Source organism: Mirounga leonina, unplaced genomic scaffold (genome assembly GCF_011800145.1).
Source record: "Mirounga leonina isolate KUSES-001 unplaced genomic scaffold, KU_Mleo_1.0 Mir_154, whole genome shotgun sequence".
Lineage (NCBI taxonomy): Eukaryota > Metazoa > Chordata > Mammalia > Carnivora > Phocidae > Mirounga > Mirounga leonina.
Genome location: NW_023270389.1, coordinates 39689587 through 39716525, shown reverse-complemented (window position 1 = coordinate 39716525; position 26939 = coordinate 39689587). Strand labels below are relative to the sequence as shown.

General features: G+C 38.5%; 1 protein-coding gene across 2 annotated transcripts in view; it reads right to left on the bottom strand.

Moving 5' to 3' along the window:
* KCNK2 (potassium two pore domain channel subfamily K member 2) overlaps positions 1-26939 on the bottom strand; it is a 216144-nt gene that overhangs the window by 37874 nt on the left and 151331 nt on the right. For both annotated transcript variants that reach the window (XM_035010551.1, XM_035010552.1), the window contains exon 6: positions 11209-11348. In XM_035010551.1, the coding sequence (XP_034866442.1) occupies positions 11209-11348 (140 nt within the window). The remainder of the gene's footprint in view (positions 1-11208; positions 11349-26939) is intronic.

Below are 26939 nucleotides of genomic sequence, written 5' to 3'. Positions count from 1 at the left end.
CTTGTAAGTTGTATCCACCTCATTATGAAAGTGACTACTTTGGAGAGCACGTTTTTGTGTGTGTGTTTGTTTTGTTTAATCATAGACATGTAAGTCAAGTACCTATCCCCAGTTCTTAGAACAACCTTACCAGAGGAAGCAGTCCAAATGGAGTTGCTTTAGACCAATCCAATATGATGTTTAATAATTTAAATGGATATCTCCATTTGGGGGAGAATATATTTGCATATGTTGTATATTTTTTATATATTGGATATATTATTATCACGTCAACTGGTCTTCTGCTGGTTTGGTCTCTGCACTCAGGAGAGGGAACACCCAACAGAATAAACCCATCTAGAGTGACAAACAGACCCCTACAATATGCCACCAAGCCAGAGGTTGAGGAGTGAAATGGCTGAGGCAGGAAACTTTGAGAAGATGACCAGTGGATTCTAGGAGCAATTTGCTTTGATCACCTAGCATCAAGTTGTCCCCTTCAGCTCTGTAATTCCCTTAGGTTATCCTCAAGCCTTCCACAAAGCTATAGACTGTCTCAGCCTCATATTAACTGTATTATGAGGAATAAAGTGAGGAATCTCTATTCCTGATTGGCTTGAAGTGGCCCCAGAGAGAGCTTCAGCAGTTATGACATGCCCAGATAAGGAAAGAACAGGGAAATCCAGAACTACAGTCTGGTGTGACCACTGACAAGTGTAATAAGGACAGGCGTTTGGAACATGCAAGCACAACCAACTGGTCTGTCTTCAAGTTGAGATAATCAGTCTACAGTTTATACATAATTGAATGGAATTTTGACAAGTTTTAGCCAAGTACTGAATAAAGCAATGTTTAGCCAAATATGATTTTGCCTAATGGGTAGGTCATAATCCAATGTACAGATTATAATATGAAAATTATAATATTTGTAGAAACTGGTTTGTAAATCCAGTTCCTTAGACTAATAGATTAAACCATATGGAATTGTGATTCTTAAGGTCAAAATGGTTGAATGTCAATAATTTCATATAGTTCAACCTAATAAATTTCAAAAATATAAGGATATTTGCTCTTTTATATTTGTGATTACTTTGGTGTTAGACATTAGCTTTATGAAACTCAACATCAGTTCAAGATTCGTTCTTCTAGAAAGTTTACATATAGAACAGATTCAATATCACTGGACCCAATCCTGAATGATGGCAGAGATTGCTTTTTTACAGAAACAGGACTATCTGGTTTCTGTACAATTTAAAATCCATCCATAGTCTCCTTGCTTCAACTGTTACTTTGATGCTTCTGTTCTAATAAAACCACTAGTGAATCTTAAATAATATAAAAACAGATAACATAGTATCTTAAATATTATAAATTCAGACGATATACCTAAGTTCATCAGAGATTTGGAAACTAATACAAAATTCACCAAATATGAGCACGATGCATAAAATTTTAATCCTCCAAATTATTATCATGACTCTTTCCTTGAATTAGAGCAATGTTTATGTTTTACCAGATTAGTCAAAATAGAAGCAGTTATAATCTCTAGCAAACAGCTCCTTAATTTTAGTGGCTTAAAGAACAAAGGTTAATCTCTCACTCAGACTAACTGCCTACATGTCACTGGTGTTAGTCAGGGACCCAGGCTGACGATGCACCATGATCTCCTATAGTCACTGTGCCGGAGGCAAGTACACTCTTGGTGGGGGGCTCACAGGTGCAATTAAATCTTCTTTTTGTTCTGCTCATATGAGTTCTGGGCACAAGTCATTGGCCAGAACTATTCATATGGCTCACCAACCACAAGGGGAAGAAGTGCAATCCTCACACGTGTCTGTGAGGAGAAACACGTATTTCATGAATAGCACTGATGGACTAACACTTTTACTGGAAGAAGAACAGGAAATCTTCCTTGTTGGGAAACAGATTTTATATCTGTGTGTGTGTGCATGTACACATGATCATTCATTGGAAGCCATTCTTTGGGTTCAAATCAAGTTTAGGCAGGAAGAACTAAATTCCTTTACTACAATTAGGGTGCCATCCACTGAACACTAAACAAATCACCACACTTTGTTGCAAAAGATGATCAAATAATCCGATTAAAGTTCCAAGTGGGCCCCCTACTCAGCTCCAACCGACCACAAACAAATCTTCTTTTAGGAAGAGCCATCTATGAATAGGAACTAAAAACAAATTTATTTTGTTGACCCATCTTTGAAAACATACTTGCTTGTGTTCTCAGCAAACATAAGCTTGATGTTTTGTAAAATTTGATGGATTTTATTTTTATTTTTTTAAAGATTTTATTTATTTGACAGAAAGAGAGAAAAAGTACAAGCAGGGAGAGCGGCAGGGAGAGGGAGAAGCAGGCTCCCCGCTGAGCAGGGAGCCCGATGCAGGGCTCAGTCCCAGGACCCCGGGATCATGATCTGAGCTGAAGGCAGAGGCTTAACCAACTGAGCCACCCAGGCGCCCAAATTTGATGGATTTTAGCTCTGAATACAGGCAAGCACAATACTTTGGTTTGATGAAGAAAGTCCAAAAACAATTTTGAAAGTAAAGTTCATGGTGACCACTATTCCTAACACAAATTCTCAGAACAGATGACGGTATCAAAACAGTCAAAAGAGATAACATTATATCTTGATGCATTAAATCCCCATAATATGCTCTCTAGCGAAAGAAAATAAAATTACTTATAAAGTGCTTTGAGGCAAAGCCTATTAAGTTATTTTCCTATTATGTACAAATGAATAGAAAAAAATTACTCTGAATATCCATTACGAGATGACATTCTGTGAAATACCTGGAGCAAAAACAAGTTACAATTTAGAAATAGTGACGGTTCAATCTAAAAGAGAAAAAAAAAAGAAAGGAATCTTCCCCCATTTTTTTTAAGTAAAATTTGAGCTACTCCTTCCCAGTTTAATAAAAGGAAGAATACAAATAAGATTCTACCTCAGTCCATACATGAAGACACCAGAAAATCTGCTGCTCTAATTCAAGAAAAGAATTAAGATAATAGTAATGTGGGTAGATTTAAGGAACATTTAATGCAGAACCTAGTTTTCAAGTCCATAGAACATCCAACATACTTGAAATTCTTGCACTCACTTTTTCCTAGACATTTCATATGGACTCTGGGTTTGTGATTAAATTCTAGCAATATACATAACCTTAATGTTTTCTTGTTTACCTTTTCTTTTATTTTTACTTTTTATTTCAGCCAGATGAGATGTTTAGACATATAAGCATTCATAGCATTTCCCAATAATATATGATGGTATCTAAAGGATAGTTTTAGAGCTTTACAGGATTCCTTGATTTGGGATAGTAATTTGATACTAATTACTTCAGAAACCCAGGAGGAAAAGAACAAGCATCTAGTAAGCACTTAGCCACATCCCACACTCTACCCACTAAATCTTTATAAAGCAGCCTCATTAAGGAGGTTAAATCTCACTTTATAAGAACATGGAGACTCAGACAGATTAGGTATTTTGGTGAAGTTTGCAAAGCTAGTAAATAGTTAAGATAGTATTAAATCTCAGTTCCAAGGGCTCCAAAGCCCATGCACTTTTTAGAAATCATACAAATAATTTGCATGCATTTAAAAGAATGTTAAAACTTTATATTTCAAGAGATCACTGACTTGTACCATAACACGGTGACCAAACGAAATTCACAAAGCCCTTTTCTATAGCTACATAATAACAGATGGGTCAGATTTGGGTACTTATTTGTAATGTGTTGATATTACCTACATATAAAATAATAAGAAAAAAATAGCAATAACAATTATCCATACCTAACTTTTTTAGGCACTTGGGAGGCAGCATAGCAAAAAAAAGACAGCTTAGCAAAAAGATTGGGCCACGGAGTCATGCCATCTGGGTTGATTACAGATTCTACCACTTACTAACTTTATAACCTTAAGCAAGTCATCTTACCTCCCTGTGCTTCAGCTTCCTTATTAGCAATTATTATTTAACAGCTGAGCACTTTGCCTCATTATCTCATTTAACATTAAAAAAAGAAATAAAGTATATTCTAGAAGAAAAGTACTTCCATTTTTACCACTCTCAAATCCAATTTTGTTTTTAGCATATATTTTGACTTGTAAGAGCTTCCTAACACTGGACCTGCAAAGGTTCATGGATGCAATATAATCCTGGGATGATCTAGAGACATAATTTGGGGTCTTGATTCTACAGAAATGACTGTCCATAAAATTTAGAAATTAGACACGTGCTAGTTGGTGTGTAAGAGTTACTGTTGCCTCAAAGCATAATTTAAGTTTTACATTGTTATTTGTTGTTTTATTTATCTTTATTCTCCTTTCCAAATTTCTATTTACTAATACTAAATAGGTAATAACTTGCCCAACAGAGGCTCAACCTGGAAAAAGAAGGACCTTTCTCTTCGGCACAACCAAGCAGAGTCAAATATAGACCAGCAGATAAACCTCAAAGTCTGATTGCTCTGAGCTTTTCCCCATAGCACAGTGAGGGACACCTCCCTCCCCATGGGATAGAAAAGAAGGGCCCTTTATATCTGCCTTATTTTAAGTGATACCGCCTGCCTTGATTTTATTTTATTCTTACCCTTTAGCCAAAGAGTTATATGCACTGAAATATAAACCTGCGAAGTCTTATGATCACTGTATATTGTGCCCATAGTCCAACTTCAGTTATTTACAACTACTTTAGCATCTCAACAGAGAACAACAAAAATATACCAAGAAAAAATTTGAACTAAACAGTAATGCACCCCCCCCCTCGCCCCATGCTGGAAATCAAAGCAAGGACTACAAAATCTGATATGCTGTTTGAAGGTTAAAGAAAGGAAGGGAAAGGAGGAAGAGGGGGTGGGGAGAGAAAAGAAAAAAGTACAAGCAGGCTATTTTTGGAACTAATCAAAGACTAAGTGCCTTCTTAGTCAAAACTCCTTTTTCCATCTCTAGAAGAAAAGTAAACGCCAACATTATAAAGATCAGTTAGGAAATGCACCACCTATGGAATCTTCCCAAAAGAGACATCAGCCTCAAATTAGCACCAATGAAGTTACTCCCAGAAACTAATGCAGCACTCATCATAGAGTACTTAGTAAGTATTTTTTAAACGAGTGATTGAAGAATGAATTAGATGTTAAATAATCTCCCAGCTGGTCTCCCCGCCTCCAGTCTTCTTCCTGTCCTGCCAGTTTGATGCTGCCATCCCACAGCTCACCTCCCATTCCCTCACCGTCCATATGCACCGCGTATGCACGCCCAGCAGTACCCAGGGTCAGGACTGCTAACACTGCTCAACCCCATACAGCACCATGCACATAGTTTTCTGTCACTTGTGCTCCAAGGGCTCCTATTTCCATAAAAAAACCCTGGGTGTTGGCCTTGGAAATTGGGCTTGATGTGCCCAAAGAACCGTCTTAGAATATACCCACTCCATGGCACAATCCCAGGAGGCAATGTTTACGCTTTTTTCTTCCTACAGGACTGGCACCCCTGGAGCACAACCTCATAGGGAATTCTAGTGACTTATCTGTTCTACGTTTGATTCCTTTTCTTCTCCATTGTCTTTAGCTAATCTGATCCATCACTTCAATTATCCTCGCTTCAAAACTCCAACTCCTTTGTCCTTCCAACAGACCCGACTGTGAATCAATGTATTTGGATACATTATTTGCTGAATAGTCCTTTATAGTCACTGCGTTCTACCCCTTCCCCCTTAAATGAAGGTATTATATGCCAGGTTCCATTTTTAGCTCTCTTGTTGACTTACTTGACAAATCTCGATTAGGTGAATTTATCTGTACTCACAACTTACACTGTCATTTATGCAGTGATGACATCCCCAAACGATCTCTCCAGTTCCCATCCTTCTTTGTTTACACGTACATTAGCCACCTGATATCCAACACATCGTTCCATCACAACATATCCAAAATGACATCTTTATTCCTCCCTCAGAATCTCTCATTTTCCTGTGTTTTGTAATTCCATCCAAAGCGAGAACCATGGATGTCACCCTCCTTTTCTCTTTGGTGCCCAAAGCTAACGGGTTACCAAGTCCTATTCCTTCTACCCCCCAAATAGTTTTGAAACCCACACTTTCATCTCCATCCCACTGCCACCATAGTGCCTTCATTCTGTAGTACCTGGATTCCTGCACTAACCTCTCCCGAATGATTGTCCTGCCTCCAGCTTTGTTTCTAACCCATCTTCCTCACTGTTGACAAGATCATTCATTCCACTTACTTAAAATCCTTCAATGGCTCCCTCAGGTTTTCAGAATTAAGGCTAACCTATTTCAAAGGGCATACAAGCCTTTCCTAGTCAAAGCCCTTCTCCCATAAGAAATAACAGAAAGTGGTCTGCTGCTACCTTTCCAGGACTCAGGCTGCAAATGCTCTTTACTTGCCCATCCTGGACAGGAAAAACGGCTGCCTAGTCTCAGCTCTTTCACAGAAGGAGGCCTCACCATCCCGAATGAGGTCTGGGAAAGACCAAATGCTGCTGCCAGCTAAGCCTTCCTCCATATTCTCAGGCCCCCTGGGGCCAACTAAGTTCCAGGCACAGTCTTGGAAGCCTTCTGGCACCACAGCTTCCCAACCAAAGGCAGTTTTCACTATGATGTAAGGCCAACCTGCTAACATGAGCATCTCCATTACCACGAACCCCTCTGGAGAGTAAAACACATGACACTGGTAAAGACGTGATACTTGGCTGTCTGCTCACTGTGGCCAGCTGCAGGGCCACGCGGTCTGACAACCTGGCATGCTGGGGGTGGGGGGACGTGGGGGTGCTCGTCTCACATATGGACAGGAACACTCCAGACATGGGAACGTATACATCAATCAATACAAGACCTATGCAGAAATCATAGGCTTTTCAAATGAAAGGCCTGTAAACAGTAGAAAATGATGCATAAGAAGGATGCACGATTCTGTGCTTGCTTCAAAATTTCCCTTCTGACTTTGGTGGTCACATTTTTCTTTTTATTATAGCTGCCTCAGATAGTGGTTTTATTGTATTATCCAGAATACCTAAGTAATCTTTATTTTCTAAATGGAAACATCATTTCCTCAGAAGAGGGTACATGGCTTAATAGGAAAAGATAATTAGTCATACAATTCTTCTTGTTCAACATGCGCCTACTCTCCATTAAACTTTTAAAAATAATGAGAAAAATAAACACTTTTACAGAAACTCATGTGTCTCCATGGAAAAAGGATTGAGGTCATTATTATTTCCCTTGAGGAATGCAGATCAACTATAATTATGTATGACATTTTGAAACAATGCAGTATTGCTTCGACCAACTATTTCTTCTGCAAATATTTCATATGGATTAGCTATACCGACATATTTTATCTCAGCATGTTCATTAAAAACTATTTTTCCTTATTTCTAACCATATTTTCATTAAAATTAGTCCTCATTGGAAACAAAATATACTTTAGCATTAAAAAAAAACAGAAATAAGGCCACATATGATTAGATGTATATATTTATACTCAACTGATATGGTTTAAGAATATTTTTTTTAAATACATAACACATTATTAGGCAAAATATTTTCATTTGGGGAAAATGTATGTTTTAATATTATCACTTGCAAATTTAATGCTATATATTATTTTGTATATTCTATATTACATTTTTAATAGACAGAATTTCAAGTTATCAAAAATATGCAGCATTTTTATTCATCAAGACTGAAAACTAGATAAAACCTTGTTGCTTCTGAACATGTAGGTGGTTTGTAAAGGGTACAGTATCTGGAATGGTTTAGGGACAGAAGGTAAGGAATACATAGAGAACAGTCACCTGGCATGCATGGTCCATCTACGTAAAGATGACAACTCGAATGTATTTAGTTGTGTTTTATTTAATTATGCCCTTTTGAGAGTTATTTCAAAATAAAATGATCGAATAATCCTTCTTCCATTGCTGTAGACATTTTTCTAGTATTTCCGTTTGTAAAACATTTGGCTCTGATCATCTATAGCTCAGTTATAAATTGTCTGTCCCTTTCTTTCTTCACATTCCTCTGTTCAATCTGTAATTCAACTCTGTCATTTCCCTAAACTGCATTATAAATAAATTAGAAAACACACATCTGCTCAAACTGGCAGCTCCATTTTAATTGGCTCAACCGCCCAGAGCAGCTCCAGGAGGGCTCACAGTAAATTTTGCTCGTGGCCTTTACACAGGAGCTTTCTACAGACGCAGTCACCAGAACCACATGTGAGTCCGAAGGTCAGGTGAAAGCTCAAAGACTTAGAGTAAGAAAAAAAAAAAAAGTTTACTACTTTGCAGTGTTTAAAAGTACAAAAACACAGTGATAGATCTCCTACTTCTGTTTGAGAATCATGAAGATCACGCATAGGAAAGCATGTGAACTTGTTTTTCATGTTAAATATAGCCAGGTAACGTAGAAATTTCACTTTATTTCAAAGGATGGTGTTATGGCCCCAAATGTGTCCTCTAAAGATGCGTAAGTTGAAGCCCTAAACCCCCAATGTGACTGTTTTTAGAGATGGGGCCTTTCAGGATGTAATTAAGGTTAAATGAGGTCATAAGAGTGCATCCCTGAGTCTACAGGGCTGACTGATGTCCTTACAAGAAGAGGAAAAGCCACCGGAACTCTCTCTCCAGGCAGGTGCACAGAGAAAAGACCACGTAAAGACCATGGGGAGAAGGCAGCATCCGTAAGCTGAGGAGAGAGATCGGACCAGAAACTAACCTTGCTGGCACCTTCATTATGAACTTCCAGCCTCCACAACTGTGAGAAAATAAATGTCTGTCGTTTAAGCCCTTCAGTCAATGGTATTTGGTTACGGCAGCCTGAGCAGACTAAGGCAGATTGTTATCTCATTACTCTGGAGAACTGTGTTCATGCTTTGTACCAGCTAGTCCTAGCACAGAAAGCACTGTTTTTTTTAATAGCACAGGTTTTAAACTTTGATCAAATAATCTATACCAGCATCATAAAAATACAATTTCCCACTTTTCTACATGTGCCTTAGTGGCTTTCACACTTTTTGACTGGGATCCACAATAGTCTTAGCATTTATATATGCATGTATGTATATAACATATAGTGTATTTATAATATGTATGTGTCTTTCACAAAACTTTTCCTATCTAACTGTAGAAGATCTGTTCAATTCTATTTTATTTACAATAAATGCCTGTCAGAATCAGACCAATAAATATAGAGAACAAACTGGTGGTTGCCAGAGGGATGGGGGTGGAGGGAGGGGCACAATGGGTGAAGGAGACTGGGAGATACAGGCTTCCAGTTATGGAATGAGTAGGTCCACAGGCATATAAGGTACAGCATAGGGAATATAGTCAATAATATTGTAGTAGCTTTGTATGGTGGCAAACAGTAAATACACTTGAATAGAGATGTTAAATCACTATGCTGTACACCCAAAACTAATATAACATTGTGTGTCAACTATACACAAATTTTAAAAGTTAATTAATTAAAAAAATAAACATGTGTGTATGTTTTTAACATCCACTTAAGAGCCAGTTTATGGCTAGATGTTTGAGGGTTTTTTTTTTTTTTTATGTTATCCAAAACATGTCTTAGTTACAATTTCCTTTTTTCCCTTAGCGTCTCAAGATCCTTAAAAGTACACTGAAGTTCAAACAATTACAATATTCTCTCTCTTTCCCTCACATTCATTCTCTCTCTAACACACACACACACACACACACACACACACACACACAATGAGTCTAACCAAGATGGAGACAAATCAATTGGGGTCCTGGGGCACCTGAGTGGCTCAGTCATTAAGCGTCTGCCTTCGGCTCAGGTCATGATCCCAGGGCTCTGGGATCAAGCCCCACATCAAGCCCCACATTGGGCTCCCTGCTCAGCGGGAAGCCTCCTTCTCCCTCTCCCACTCCCCCTGCTTGTGTTCCCTCTCTCGCTGTGTCTCTCTCTGTCAAATAAATAAAATCTTAAAAAAAAAAAAATCAATTGGTGTCCTGTTCAAAGCAGAACTTTTTACATGATTTAAACCAGAATGTCAAGCACATTGTCTTGCTGATTTGTTGAAAATAAAAGATTTTGGTTTTATGGTGCAACTAGATATAGATTAATGCATACAGACTATGTGAATTCCTAATTGAGAAATAGGATACCCATGAAGCGAAGTGCTGGATAACTCAGTCTAATTCCTACTTATAGGCACTGTGGGAACTGATAAGAACTTATATGACGAAGAGTTTCAAAGAAAGTATTTATTTGTAGAGAGAAACTAATTTTATCATTTCCTATCTTATTCTGTTTCTTTTGGGTTTATGTTTAAAGAATCATGCTTGCTGTATCAAAGATTTTGACCCTGGTGCCTCCTGGCATATGAACATCACTGGATAATGAAATGGAGGGATAATTAGAGGAAGACAATGGATACAATTGTTGCAGGTTCTGCAGATTTGTTCTCTAAAAATACTGGTAAAGTTGGCTAACACCAAAAAACCAAAAACTCAGAATTTGTAATAAGACACTACTCTGTCACACTTAACTGATAATACTTCTGGACCTGTAAATATGAAATCCAAATGTAATTTCCAAAGTATAAAATTTCAAGAACAAGGTTAAAATTTTAAACTTTCCAAAACTTCATGGGTCAAAATTCTAATGTCATTTCTATATGTATAGTTGTATAAAATGGGTAAAACAGTATCTTTTTGAACACCTGAAATCCGTACACAGGGAACTTGGCCATAATGCATACAGCTTTGGGCACATAGGTATACATACCTATGTGTACTTGCACACGTTTATAGGGATATGAGAAAGAAGGAAATAATTCAATATAGTAAAAAAAAAATTCAATATTATATGATACATTTACTTTTCCATGCTATTGACATTTTGACATAAATATTTTCTATTGTATTTCTTTTTATGGAATAACATTTACCTTGTGCCCTTAAGAAAAAAAAAATGAAACAAAAAAGAAGAAATAGTGAGGAAAATATTTTAAATTACATCTTTTTTCATTATAAATTAGCCTCAGCACCTGGTACATAGGGGTGTTTAGCAAGTATCTGCTAACTGAATTACACTTTACAGCAAATTCACACCAAACATAAATATTAAAAATCTTAAATAAAAAATAAATGTCAACAAAGATGAACAATAATGTTTACTGAATTAGCTAAATAGGAGTGCTTTTTGCACACTCCTTAATTCTTACCTCTTCCTTTGTCTTTTTTGATATCACTCGGAGCCAGTCTCCAATCATGCTCAGGACAGCTGCAAAGTAAGCAAGCCCTACAAGGATCCAAAACCACACGACAGGCTTATAGAAGTCTAGATATTCAATATCTGATCCACCTGTGTGAGAAAAATAAAGCAGAACAAAATAACTTCATATTCATATGAAAGTAAACAATATGGATATTTGCGAAAAGTATCAACTGAATTGTGGCTTACAAAACAGAAACCTCCACATTATTTTCTTCATTTGGGATTCTTTCCCGTCCGTATCTATTTTTCAAGAACCATTCACTAGGTTTGTTTTTTTTTTTTAAGTTTTTATTTTAATTCCAATTAGCTAACATCCAAGTGTTATATTTAGTCACTACGTTCTTCTTAATGAGACCTTTCATTACATCTCCAAGTCATAATGATTTGTCTTTGTTCTGTTTCTTTTTTGTTTATTATAATCTGTCTCAACTAGTCTAGCACTTAAGTATTCCACGTGTAGTAGTTTCTCTTTCCACCTCTACTGTAACAAGTAGAAGACAGAAATGACACTTTTTTGGGTACGCATTCAACTTAGCATATTTATTACTGCCAATCAATTCATGCTACCCAATCAATACATGCTAACCAATCAATGAAAAGTAGACCTGGACAGAAGTGGTTCTTATTCTAAAATCACCAATACAATGGATTGATAACAAAAGCCTGAGACAATGCCTTGGTAGGCTAATCGGAACAAACAGTGATTTGTAGATGATACTGCCATTCATTATTCTTGGACTTTTCAGAGGAATTCCCATATATGTCACATATTTAAATCCTTGGCTCTCAAGAAAAAATTAGCAAAGGAGCTCTTCTGCTTTACTGTGACCTTTGTTACTTCTCCATCCATTTGATACAGAAACTGCACCTAGGAGAATCTGAATACATTTCAACACATCCCTACTTCAGCACATACTAATGGCACACTTAGTAACTCCCAAACGCTCCAACAGTTACTTCTCTTCAGGAGAGAGAGAAACAAGTCTCTCTCTTGAGAAATTCATAATTTACCCTGAGAAAGCCTCACAGAGACAATCATTCATAATGTGGTAGATCAAGTGACAGCCAAAAAGAATTTTTTAAAAAGTGCTTACAAGAGGACATGGAAGAAATTATTTTTTTTTTTACTTCTGGAAGGGGAAAGGTGAGAAGAGAGAAAGGGAGTCTTCAGTAATGAAGATCAAAACAGAGAAAAATTCAGTGTAAAAATATACGACATATCCAAAGGACTTTTGGTAGCTAATGCTACATATGGATGGGGGCCAGGGAGTAGATGGGTAGAAGAGAGGAATCTAGAAAAAATGAGTTGTGTCAGCTTGTAAAAACTCGCTCCTGATGCAATGGGGCATAGGTAAAGTTTATAGGTGATAAGTCTTCTATTCACGTTTGACCATGTGCATGAAAAGATCCAGAGAGAAGGAAAGTTGACAGGGAAGTCCCATGAGAAACTTTTGTTCTGAACTAGCCAAGAGTTCATTGTGCCTGAGTTAGGGCTGGAATGGAAGGAAAAGGTGGTAGAGGCAGCATCGTCAAGGCAGGGCTCTAGGATGACCAGAGTCCTTCTGTTGGGAGAGGATACTAGCCACTGAACAGGAAATGCAGGGGAAGGAACAGGGATTAAAAAAAATTGGGGGGGGGGGTGCTAGCTCAGTTAGAAGAGCACTGACTCTTGATCTTGGGGTTGTGAGTTCAAGCCCTGCTTTGGGTATAGAGATTAATAAATAAAATAAACTTAAAAAAAGTAATTCAAACTGGTACATGATAGGTCTGAAGTGCTTGAGGTAGCAGCAGGTGGAAGTACGCAGCAGGATCCTTAAATAAAGATATAATGTGTAACAGGGCAGAGCAGGAAATAAGGACTGTAGTGAGAACGACACAGAGATGGGATGCTGAGAGGGGTCACGGATGCACTCAAGTCACAAAAATCCAACCCATATGTTCAGAAGAACTGCTAATAAATAGCAAGTACACATTAAAGTCAGATATAAAATACTGAATATAACATGGCTATAAATTAGACTTTGAGTGGCCTGCAATGACATTTTCAAATATCAAAAGGTCAGAGTAAAAAGAGAACATTTTCTATCAGGCAAGCAATATGAATAGACACAGGTTCAGCTTGCTTTGGGGACAAAAAAATAATTTAAAAAGCCCAGCTTCCAAATAAATAATGTGACTTTCAAAATATTGTAGAAATTTTACCTTGTGTAGAATTTCAAAAAGTATCATTTCTGGGAAGGATTGTGGAGGCCAAATGCATCTCATGATGGTTAAGACTTGGCCCAGGGGGGTAGCAGCTCTACAAATTCACAGAAGTGACTTAAGAAGTGTGTGTGGAAACTTGTTATATGATAGGCTCGCTAGCGAATTCCATTTTTCAAAGGTTTCCATTTCATTGAAACCAAAATGACATTTTTTTCCAAGTACTTTCTCTTTCAAAACCAGAAAAATCTTCATCCAAATAGTTGTGACTCACTTAACACATAAGTTCACCAACATGTTGACTTTGAAAGTTAGTTCATACTCAAGATGACTTTTTAGAAATCTTCTTTCTTATAAACAGGATGTCACAGTTTGAAAAGAGTAAATTAGCTTAATCACCGAAAGGTCTATATTTGGGTAAAATGTTCATTCCACAAGTTCCAGTGGATTCTAAGCTTGAGCATGGGGGTGGAGAGTTTCCCATTCCCACTCTTAGGATAAAATACCGGCGGTCAAAGGATTTGGGAAAAACTAATGTACACAGGAGTGTTGTCCAACAACTCACAAGTCCTATTCACTTCCTGGTAGCCAAGATTTATGAATTAATTTCTACATTATTTCATCCACTTGATCCAAGAATCCAAATTAAAATATCTCTAATATTAAGATAAACTCACTTAAAAGGAGCTGTTAGTCTTATTTTTAAATCAGGAAATGCCAACAAAAATTTTTTCTGGCTGTTGTAAACATCAATTTTAGTCTAGCTAAATTCGGGAAATCTGAACATGGGTGGGTCTCTCGCTGATTAAGAACCTAGGGTAATTTCTCTGTCCTGGATTCACTGCCTGTGCCCCCCACCCCCATCTCCACTCGGCTACTCTGTTTTTTCCCCTCCTTCCACAGACTCCTGAGATGTAGCCTGCAGGATGCCACGACCCACTCTCCCCTCCTGGGCTCCTCACCCACTTGGCAGGATAGGTCACCTCACGCTGTTTGTTGCTACTGAAAATATACACACAAGTCCTTTCCATTTTCAGACCTTTCTAGCTAATCCTTATAGGAGAGCAGACAGATGGTAATAAAAATAGCAAAGAGGGGTGGAGGTACAAAGGTTCCAGGAATCTTACAAACTGTTCCAAATAGTAAAGTAAATCTCTTCCTGACGCTCATGATACGTGATGGCACCATTTTTCTCTGGATTTCTCCTTAGTGCTTAAATAAGGAGATCAGCCAGAATCTAATCTGATCTAGCAGATTAAACTTCTAAAAATAGAGCTCAGGAAAGGTTTATTATTATTATTACTGTTATTATTACTTACAACATTATTGCTAGGAACCCATTTTAGCAATAGTGGGTTTCCTAAACATTTGCTTGGAACAATCCCTCCATCTAGCATTAACAAAGCCATCTCCTACCTGGGCCCAAAGAGTCACTGCTTAGGGGGCAGAACAGCCCATGAGGCTATAGTAGGTACATACAGGTTTTTTAAATAAAGGCCCTGCTAGTCCTCTATAGCTCCGTCTCTGCTCATTTCAGCTGATTTCCAAAATATTCAAAATCTGATTGAGAGAGAAGAGTGAAAAGTAAGGCTTCCTGATTGCCCACCTAAATGAAATCATTCCGCCCTAAAGCCCTGGGGGGCAAGTGGTGAGGGGAGTTGTATTCCCACTCCTCACATTTCCACTGATTGACAGGACAGGGCTATTAGACCATTCACTATAGATTTAAGCCACATCTCTGGCTGCCTTTATCAGTAATTAAGCTGATAATTCAATTGCTATCACTCTCATAGTCTGTTCAGAACTGAGGAGTAAAAGACCATTTTTGTATTGGCTCCTAGAAATCCCAACAGTAAGTAGCCCCACTTAAAATAGAGGAGTCATAGTCTCAGTAGGTAAAAGAACATGTGTCAGGCCACACAGGAAAGGAGGCAGCAGAACTAGAATTCAAGCCCAGGGCTCCCTGGCTCCAAAACACAGGCTTTTCCCCATTGACCAGGTTGTCCATGTCACCTATGACCTCAGCTGCTGTCCTTCCTATCATTTGTCCACCAGCTCTTTGTGTCCATACTGCATGGTAGACACTTAGCTAGGGCTGGAAACACTAAGTCAAACAAAGCTGATAATCACTGCCTCTTCCCCTCCTTCCCCTCAACAGTCTCACCTGGAAACCAGGTGGGTCTGAACATAAGTACTATTGAATAAGGGACAGGTGGGGCTAGGGAGGGGGATGTGATCAGGCTCACAAAATCCAAAATGTGGGAGATGAAAGGAAACCAGAGAAAAGGGAACAAACCAGACCATCCTGTCCTAGGTGTCAGAGGGGAGGTCTTATTCTAACAGCTACTTGTGACCAACCTAGAATTACCAGACCCTAAAAAGGAAGTAAGCCATTGAAGGTGCTATCAATAGAGATGTTAAACAGATTTAAGTTCCCTGGCTAGCTTTCTATAAAAGACCATCCTTAAAAGCCCTCAGTGACGACCCTGTTGGGATTCCTCTCACTCCTGAGAGCTTTTTTCCTGTATCCTCACTTAATAAATTTCTATCGTTTTACTCACTCCCCGTTGTCCGAGAGATTCATTCTTCGACTGCATGAGACAAGAACCTCACTCTGCCGCATCATTTTGGTGCCGAAACCTGGGATCACTCCCATCGAAGGGTGAGTAAAAGCGACTCTTTTCTTTCCTGGGAGAAGTCTCTCCCTTAGATGACCTCTTTTAACAAGCAACAAAACCCAGCACCTGTCGGCCAATTAAAGGCTAATAGCACGGCCACTGGTCTTAAGTCTCAGGTGACAGGCCTCTGGAGAAAGGTTTGGTCAATCCCCCTTTCTCAAAAGAAGGGAATGTTGGCCTAACCCTACCCAGCTCTGCTTTCTCTTCATTGGCTTTTCTTAAGTGGCTTTCTCCCACCTCAGGGACTTTGCCTCAGGTCCTTCCAATCTCCGATGATCAGTATGCCCTTTTAATCAGGGATTCATTTTAGGAAGAGTGTTGCCTATGTAGATGTAAGACTTTTTCATTTAAAAGTGTCTTTCATGAGAATTTGGTTCAGGATGGACAGGAAAAGCTCTCAAGGGGTGAGGTGAGGAAGCATAATTGGAAATTGGCTTATAATGGGCCTGACTCATAAGGTACCATGGGACTAGGAGAGCAAGCGCATTTACATGACCAAAAATGAGGGCTCAATCCAGAGAGCTCCGAAGAATGAGGTCATTACAAGGATTCCCTACTTTGCATAAGATTCATCGGGGAGCGCACGTAAGGACTGGCAATCCAGCGCTCAGAACCTGCCCTTTGGTTACCATGGGTGATCTTGGGGTCTCTGAGACACGTAAAAGGCTAGAGACCTGGCCCTGGGGGTCACACCCCAGGGAAGCCTCATCCATAAGCAGAACAGGCCTCCCACTAAGAGACCGTAGCTGTTTCGCTTGCATTCTTAGCCTTCTAAAAAGAATATTTCGAAGTTTAAACTGTTAACCTCGCCAAAGCCTTATGATTAGGCCAGATTTTTTTTTGGAGGGGGGGGAATTCAGAGGAGAAAAGGAGGATCAGGTGACGGATAGGTAAGAGTGGCTACTCCTGCTGGCCTGAGCCCTCCTCAACCCAAGATGTTAAGCCACTCTTTCACCTTGAGTAGGAAACCATGGGACACCTTGGTTCATAGGCAAGAGCTGATACATAGGGACGTCTTCATAGTCACCTCTCCGTAACAGGTACAGGGTAACTGACTCCTACTGGGATCTGGAGATGGGAAACAAACCATCCTCTGAGGGGACCTCTCTGGATTGGTTACTGCAAAATTGGGTAATTTCTCCTTGTAAGACTTTTCTAGTGTTTCCCATGGGTTGAACACGGTGGGTTCTTTAAGGCAAAATAAAATAAGGCATGACCTTCACGACAAGGCATGGTCTCTTCTTCAGTTCCCAAGGACTCTTCCTTGGGGTGCCTTTTAACCCACTGGAAACAATTTGGATTGCAAATTTAGGAAAAGACTGAGTTCCTGCAATGTTCACTGCATGGCCAGGGTGGGATCTATCAGGTCTCTTCTGCAGGAAACAAGGCAAACAGACGGAGCTACCCCTAGATCCATCCAGGCTTTCAGGGCTCTAAATCAGGACCCAGGCCTACAGACCTCTTGCGGAATGTGTTTGGTGGTAGCCAGACCAATAAACTCCCTTCTGACATATTGGATAATTGTCTAAATAGGCCTCCTCCAAATAAACCTAGATTGCTGGAGGAAACAAAGGCCCTCCCTAGCAAAGGGGACCCTGACTCTCCCTCTCTCTCTCACTCTTCCTCCTAATAGATGTGGGGGCTTCTACCTCACTCATTTCCCAGGTTAAGGGCTATAATTGGAGCCATCTGTGGTTAGTCTACCTCAGGATGGGGACTTTAAGGAATATTTCCAAGCAGCTGCTGAAACTCCCTTTGTTTCGGGGAAATTCCCTATCTTCTCCGGTCTGACATGGACTGCCTATTCCCACTTGCTGGTGGAAAAACATGGCGTTTACTCATTGGTCCAAGTGGATGAGCTTCAGAACTAGGAACCCTTTTTCTCTGCCTTCTGGGTGTACTCTTCTGTTTCCCCCTCCCTCTCCACCTGTTTCTGCACCACTTTGGGTGTGGTCTGCATACATTGCTCACTTGAGATTCCCCCACCTGTGTCTCAGGTAAAATTGACGATGGGGAGCAAACTGATTGACTTTTTAAAAATGGGCCCAGGTGGAACATAACTAGGTATTAAACTAATTTAAGTTTGTTGGTTTACTTAAAATAGACATGTCTTCAAAGTTATCAACATTAAATATGAAACTTCTATTCCACCAAAATCTATTGAAGGCCAAATAAGTTCAAGTTGTCTCTACTGCAGTTTGTTAGCAGAAAGATGACTTAAAATGATGCTTAATGTTTTCATGGGTAATTAAGATAGCTTTCAAAGTCTTTAGTAACCTGAAACTTTAAACTTTTGTTAGGATGACAAATGGGATTAAATTCATTGGACATCTAGGTCTTTTCCAAATGGGATAAGGTGCTAAATCATTGATTACTGGACGTAGGTTTGTGCTTTTGACTACTTATTGCGAAGAAACTAAGGATATTTAAGTCTGTTGGTAAACATGCTTTGTGCTTAACTGATTCACAAATTTGCCGTTGAAAGTTTTTGTGTAACAGTTCACAACTGGTTACTACTTAGTTTTCACTGGAGACCAAGGTTTCTAAGAATGCAAAATTCTGTTAAATGTAATTAAGACTGATGGAAATAAGGGAAACAACTCTGTATGTAGAAAAATAGGAGATATGTAAGAAAGATATAAGGAATGGGAATACATTTTTGTTGAAGGTAAAAGAAGGTAATTTTGTCCTAAATGGAGACTGGTTGTTTGAAGAGAAATGGCTTGGGACAAAATCTGAATGCAAAGGAAAGTTGTAGAAGGTTTGAGAAGGGTAATTTTTGGAAAGGAATTTTAAATGTGGTGAGGATGGACTAAGATTGAAATAAATGGATTTTAAAGTACACTCGTATAAGATTAAAAGTGCTTTTCTCAGTTCAATAAAGTTTTCTTGAATTAATTGATCTGCTCTTTAAAAAACAGTTGTTTTCTCTTTGCCTGTCCAGAAAAAACAGTTTCTATGTTTTGCCTTTATCAGGTTTTTGAGGATCCCTAATCCTATTTAGGCATGTTTCAAAGGATTTAATGACTTTTCCAAGATTTAATTATAAATGAAGTCTCTTTAACTCATTAGGCTTTTTATTTGATTTGTTAAGTTACTCCAGAAGCACTGTTAAACAAATGATAAGCCTCAGGTTATGTCGTTCCGGTAAATGCTATTACCATTCTAGAGATGATATGCAATTTTTAAAGTTTTAATATGTTTTAATCTTTAACCATATCCATTCTGAATTTTTGTCATTTATGGTTCTTATTCTCTTGCAAAAAGACGTCCATCTTCAAGGAGATTCATATAAAGGATTTTTAGGACAAATACAGGTATTCGATATCTTTAAGATTAAAACAGAAATGGGTAAGAATTTCTAGAACTAAGGCTGCATTCAAACTAAACAAGAATTAGTAAAGTGTGACTGAATGAACTAAAAGTTGATTATAGTTTTGTGACTCTTTTTTGAAACACTGCTGGTTCTCTAATGTTTATTCTCCCAGATTAAGTAAACTTTCTCTCAAGATATCTATGACTTAAAAAAGTGTGATAAAGTATGCATGTGTAAACAAAAGCATTAAAGCATTCAACATTTCTCTCTACCTAAACCCTCTGAAATTCAAAAGGTCTCAATCAGCTTTCTTCCATGGTAAACAATCATTCGCCTAAGTTCAATAAGAATCTGTTCTCCTTGTAACAGGACACCATTTGAAACAGTGGTTATTTTACCAAGGCTTTGACTGGAATGTCGTATTTGAGAGAGACATGCATAGACTCAGATATGACCAAACAGCTTTAAGGAACTAAAGTTGGCTTTAGTAAAGCCCCTTGGGAATGTTGGCCTGATACCTTGCTTATAGAGTTCCCAGCAGCCTTACCAGATGAGTAAAGAATGTCACTTCCTGGCAGGTGTAGGAACCTCAGGATATACTGGGGACCGACCTCGAGAAGAGAAATTCACCCAAATCTACAAGTATTGCAGGCATGTCTGATGGCAAGTACTTGGCGTGGCTTCTGGCCTGGAGAGACTACTACAAGTTCAATCTAGAGATTCCTTATAAAAGTTCCAGCAAAGCAGATTCTAAAAGACAACTCTACATGATCTTTCATTATTCTTGCTGAGCTTATGTAAATAATTAGGCCAAGTATGTTAAAGCTGGACTTGTTTTGCAAATATATTAGTCCTGATTTGGCTACCTCTGGTTAAAAATGAAGGTTAGTATAGAGGGAGAAATTATGTTTCAACAACATACCTTTGCGGATGTTAAATTTTAGTTCTGATTGTCTTTGAATGTTGTTTACCTAAGCTAGACAACTTGAGGTAAACTTCAGAGAAATTGCCACAATAGCTCATATAGACAGTCTTCGTGCTTTTTATTCTGTGGGGATAATAACAGGACCCCATGATCATATGATTATTTGAACTAAAAAAATGGGATTATTCCCCAGCGTTTATGTAATGCAGCTAGCACTTTCACCAATTTTGTGTGGCTGGGATAACGAAATTGGTCCTTTAAAGCCAGAGCGTACCCCACTGCATGGGGTTAATTATGGACTTATTATGGAAATGATGACCCCAATTTCTTTATGATTCGACTGGATAATGTACTTGGGGATGCCCTTATCTCCTGAGACAAGTCTTCTCCCACTTGCCAGTGATTCATTGTAATTACAATACTGCTCAAGCTAGACCTCAGACAAAGAGAACTTCTTGACTGTTTTATTCCTTAGTCCTATTTATCCTAGAAGCCACCTCTACTGAGGTACAATTACAAACAAAGACTTTAGCCAAGCATACAACAGCCTTCCTGGTAAAAAGAGTCTCAATTCAAAAAAAAAAAAGAAAAAAAGAAAAAGAAAAAAGCCTCAAAGCTCCCTATGGGCTTCCAGGACTTATGATAGGGCTGCAATATAAAATAAGCAAAACAGTCTGCTTGCTCAGCCGGACTCTAAATGATCCTTTCCAGGCACTAGATGCACTCGGCCAAAACTTAAGTCAGAGAGCGACTCCTCGAGAACCGTGCCACTATTGACTGTATTCTCTTGCTACACCATTTGGGGTGTGAGGAAGTTCCTCACATGTGGTTTTAACATTACAGATAACTTCCACAAGGTGTCCCAATCAACAGGGGACATTTGGGATCAATTAAATAAAATCAAAATATCCACTGATCTATTTGACAAAATTAGTAATTGGGGATCTTATCTAAGGGTTGTATTCATAATTTGGGACCTAATGCTTGTTTTATATTTATCCTTTTGCATGTGCTGATGCACATACCATTTGTTGTCCATCATGACCCCCTGGAGCCATATCGTGGACCCCTGAACCAACCCCTGGATAGATTCTAACTGCTGCGCAGCCTGCCGCCCCATTTCAGCAGGAAGCAGCTAGAGTGGTCGTCATCCCATTCTCCCATTCCCTAAGGGCAGTTAGGGTTACTATTCCAGGGGGAGGAATAAGGGACAGGTGGGGCTGGGTAGGGAGAGATAGGTAGGGGGCCATGGGATCAGGCTCACAAAATTCAAAATGTGGGAGATGAAAAGAAAGCAGAGAAAAGGGAACAAACCAGACTATCCTGTCCTAGGGTGTCAGAGGGGAGGTCTTGTTCTAACAGCTACTGTGACCAACCTAGAATTACCAGACCCTAAAAAGGAAGTAAGCCATTGAAGGTGTATCACTAGTCCTTACTCAGTGGTGCTATCAATAGAGATGTTTGATAGATTTAAGTTCCCTGGCTAGCTTTCTTTAAAAGACCATCCCTAAAAGCCCTCAGTGGCAACCCTGTTGGGATCCCTCTCACTCCTGAGAGCTTTTTTTCTCTGTATCCTTGCTTAATAAACTTATAGCGCTTTACTCACTCTCCATTGTCCTCAAGATTCATTCTTCGACTGCATGAGACAAGAACCTAGCTCTCCCGCATCACTATTTTATCAGGCGCCTCCCTACTTTGCTTCTGTCCTCATTCCAACAGTTTCTAGTGGTTGGCCCTATTCTGCTCCAAGGAACTTGAGAATGCGATGCCCTCTCCTACTTTTAATTTTCTTTCCCTGAAATGCTTCTGAACCACAGAATATTTGTAAAGAAAAAAAAAAAGAAGATATATTCTGGATTTAAAGAATCATCTAGCTATCCGGAACTAAAATCATCAACGCCATGCCCCCCTCCTCTGGTTTAAAATGATATTTGTATTATAGAATATAGATACAGACATAGAACTTTGTTCTAAAGAAAATGGGCATCATTTCTTTATACTGGTCTTTAAGTATTTTAGTTTAGGTATCAAATATTGATTTTAATTTTTTTGTTTAGCTTTACTTTTATTAAATAAAACTATCCTGCCTTAATGTAAAGGGGGGACCTTATTTTCTGCTTTAGCATGCTTTTCTTCGTTACAGTAAAGCAATTTAACTGAATGAAGAGTTTTCTCAGGGCTTCAAGACCTAAGAGGCTCTTTCAATAATGTCGTAAATTGTTTTTTTTTTTTTTTTTTTTTTTTACAAACGGAAGGTATGACTTCAGTATTAAACCATAGCTCACCTACTAAACCAAACTTCTCATATGCTATTAAGTCAGAAAAACAAAAGGCAAAAAAATGGTAACTAAACATCTCTAGCATTTGAACCTATATTTTTGGGATTTTTAATTTCAGCATTCAAGATATTGTCCATTTCCTGCTAGGTACTTGGTCTAAATTTAGGAAAAGAGCCATTAGAAGAGCAGGAGTTTCATGATCACAAAGAAAGATCAACACATTGTCACTCACTCATCCTTTACAAGGATGGAAACCTATAGTATTTAAGATGTGCATAATTGTTATACCTAGAAATAATCATTAAAAGGCTCAATATAGAGCAATTTGGAGCCTTTTTCATTACACTTAGTACAATTTACTGCCTGTCTCACTAAGCCATAACTATCAATCCCTGAATGTTTTCCTTCTCATTTTTTTCTGCACATGTTTCCACAATGCTTCTATATATCCATTCTGAATCTGAAAAGTTAAATAACTTCTCGGTTTGTCCTCAGATCCTCGGACTTCTGGACCATTTGGATCAAATCCCATTTAATTAATCATGCAGACACTATCTGTTCTCTTGTGAGTTCTCTGAGAGTCACTGGCTGAATCAGGGGGTGGCCAGACTCTGCAGTATTTTCCTGTATTATAAAACAGTTAGGGGCGCCTGGGTGGCTCAGTCGTTATGCGTCTGCCTTCGGCTCAGGTCATGATCCCGGGGTCCTGGGATCGAGCCCCGCATCGGGCTCCCTGCTCAGCGGGAAGCCTGCTTCTCCCTCTCCCCCTCCACCTGCTTGTGTTCCCTCTCTTGCTGTGTCTCTCTCTGTCAAATAAATAAATAAAATCTTTAAAAACAAAACAAAACAAAACAAAAAACAGTCATTCACTACCAGGAAGAGAAGAAAAGTTCCCTATTGAATTTAATTTTTGCTCCCGGATTTCAAACATTCTGTCCCAAAGGAAAAGGAAAAAGAGCAGTCATCACTAAGTGCTAAGCACAGTATCTAATATGCAATATGGGCTCGCTAAATACCTGAATAAACAGAAGAATGATGAATATTAATACATCTCCCTGGGAGTCACATAAACCCTCCCTTTCTGATAAAAGCGATTTTTTTTTTCTGAGACATTGGGTGGTGGTGGTGAATGTTCTTCAGTAGACCTCACTCCTCATCAGCTGCTTTCCTTCTTATCTGTTAAATTCCTGGGAAATTTTTACTGTTATTGATCAGTTCAATAACAGCAAGTTTAAGAACTGGCCACTGACATAGTTGCAAAACCTCAGGAACTGTTTTCTGGAGGGTCTCTGCTAGAACTGTTTTGAACCAAAAACCTGCCATGATTTTCCAACAGAGATTTATATGTGTTCATGATAAAATTCCCCTCTATTAAGCAAGCTCTAAGCACTCCACCGAATGAGTCATGTTTTCAATTATAAGGAAAAGCAATAGTCTGGTTACTAAAAACTTCATTTCTGATAATGACTTTGAAAACATAATTCTAAGAAAACTTAATTCTTAATATGAGATATACAAATATGTTCTTCCCAAGTTAAAAAATGTGATGACAAAGTATTATACAACTGTGAAAATTTGAAAATTTAGTAAAGGTAAAAGTACCAGAAGAATTTTACCTTGGAAAATCCTAAATTATATTTTCTGTATAGAGAAGCATAAGGCACTAAGCATAAAGCTTGATTAACTCAGTAAGCTTTGATCGGGGAGGAAGGCAGCTATGCTCATCACTATACCACCAACGCCGGCTTTTCTGATCGGGGAGGAAGACCTTCCCCTACCCTATGGTCCTTCTAGCTGGACTTAGAATCAAATTGACACAAAACAGATTCAATGGGGGAAATAAAATTTAATAGGTGTGCAGGCAGGGAATCCATACAAATATGAAATTCCAAAGACAATGAAGCAACATGAAGCTTTTATGAGCAAGGAGAGGGGTAGGTGTGTGAGGACACAAAGGGGAGGAAGGCCATTTCCAGGAGGGTGAGAGGAGATATTTGGAAAAACAAAGGTTGCGCTAGTATGCAAGTAAGTTTCTTAGGTAAAGGGGAGTCTCTGTTAATAGCTCTCTTCCTGGTGTAGACTCTCCTTTCCAATATATTTAGGCAGCTGTGGGGGAGGCAGAGAGGTTTTCCTGCATCTGTTAGGTTTTGATTACTTTCTTTTTTTAAAATATTTTATTTATTTATTTGACAGAGAGAGAGGGAACACAAGCAGGGAGAGTGGGAGAGAAGAAGCAGGCCTCCTGTGGAGCACAATCCCAGGATCCTGGGATCATGACCTGTCTGAAGGCAGACGCTTAATGACTGAGCCACCCAGATGCCTCAGGTTTTGATTACTTTTAACTCAAAATAATCTTTGTGCCAAAGTGGCCCATCTTGGGGGCAGTGTGCCCTTGGTCCCTACACCTTCAATAACTACCTGTCAGATATGGAAAATTTCATTATTCAACTAAATATACTAAATTTCAGTGATCCAAATTCCACGAAGATATATTTGGATGGCTAAATAAATTTATGCTCTGATGGAAAAATCTGTTTCATAAGATCAACCGTGAGGATTTCTTAGAACATTTAAATTTTTGGCTAAAATTTTTGGTTTTTATTAGAAGAATAGATAATGTGAGGACACTGCTTTGTGAAACTATAAATTTTCATCTGGCTTTCACTCATTCAAATTATGTCTTATGAACAAACCTGGCTTATGAAAAGGGGTGTTTTTTGAGGACTTCTTTAGGCAGCTTCTCAACAATATGTGGCAATGTTTTTCATGGCTTGCATGACCCACTCTTACCCCAAGAGCATATATATAGGAGATACTAGCTTTGGAAAAGAATTTTAAATTGCATTATATTTGGTAATTATTTGACTTCTCCCTAAATTTGAAGAATAACCATTTTTTTTTTTAAAAATGGACCTGGAAGACCAGTCATAGAGGTAAGCCTGAATAAACAGAATTCAATCTGTCACACATTTCCACATAATTAATATTATTGCTTAGGTTTTAATGAAGAGCTGATTTAGCTCTCAGTCTATAAAGTAAGCATGATTTAACAACTTATCACCAGACTTTTCATCAAATGAAAAATAAAATGGCAAAAGTTAAGAAACAGAACGCAGGAAATTAACAGTTAATTCTCAAACATAATTTTTGCCATTAACTTTAACTTACCTGTATAATGTGAGTATAAATTACAGGCACTGCTAAAATCAAGTAAATGACACTCTGCTAAATAATTGACTTTGTCTCTTCTCACCTCTTAGGAACGGTTACTGTGTGCAAGCACCAGTCTTAGTAGTGGGGTCTGTTTATTCATGTGTAAAGTAAGTGTGGGAGTACCCTGTGGCCTCCTGGGTTCTTTTTAGTTCTAGAACATTGAGAGCTAATGAAAGAACAAAAAAGCCCATTAGAAAGGAGCACACACCAACCACTAAGGTAATCAACCATTTAACTAAAACACCTTCCTTGCATAAATATAAATATAAAATTAAAATTTTCCAGGTCTCTTCTTGCAGAAAAATTACTAAATGCTGAATTCCTATTTTCAGTCACATACACAATGAGACTTGAATACTGTCTTTACTAGTGATGTGTAAATGCTTTTGAATCAATATTACCAACAGTGAAAAGCACACACAAATTTAAATGCATGTTTATTTATGAATTAGAAATCTATTATGCTTGGGGCACGTGGGTGGCTCAACACTTAAGTGTCCAGCTCTTGATTGCAGCTGTCACAATCTCAGGGTCATGAGATCGAGCCCCACATTAGGCTCTTTGCCGAGCTTGGAACCTGCTTAAGATTCTCTCTCTCCATCTCCCTCTGTCCCTCCCCGCTTGTGCTCTCTCTCTCTCAGTAAAAAAAAATCTACTATGCTCTTATATATTATATCATGAACACTATGATGTACAAATAAGAGAAAGTAAGGAATGAAGCTTAAAAATACATAGAAACAGGAGCTGTCCTGTTTGCCTCCCATGGCAGAAAATATACCTGGCATGGACTTTCTTGCTTATGCCCTAGAGATGAGCTCTCTGTTTCAGAGTTCTGGTCTAAAACACCACGTATCTTTACTTGTTGCTCTTGAGATGCTTCTAATAATCACACCAAGATGACAACTTGTATCCTAAAGATTTAGACATCACTTTCCAAAATTTACTTATTTTCCTTTAATAACATCAGTTTGAAGAGTATGTTCTTTAATTGATCTTCAGAGGAGTTCAAAACAACAATGTGATTGAACTTTCATCCCATTCAGAGCAGGGTTGGCAGGTATGAAA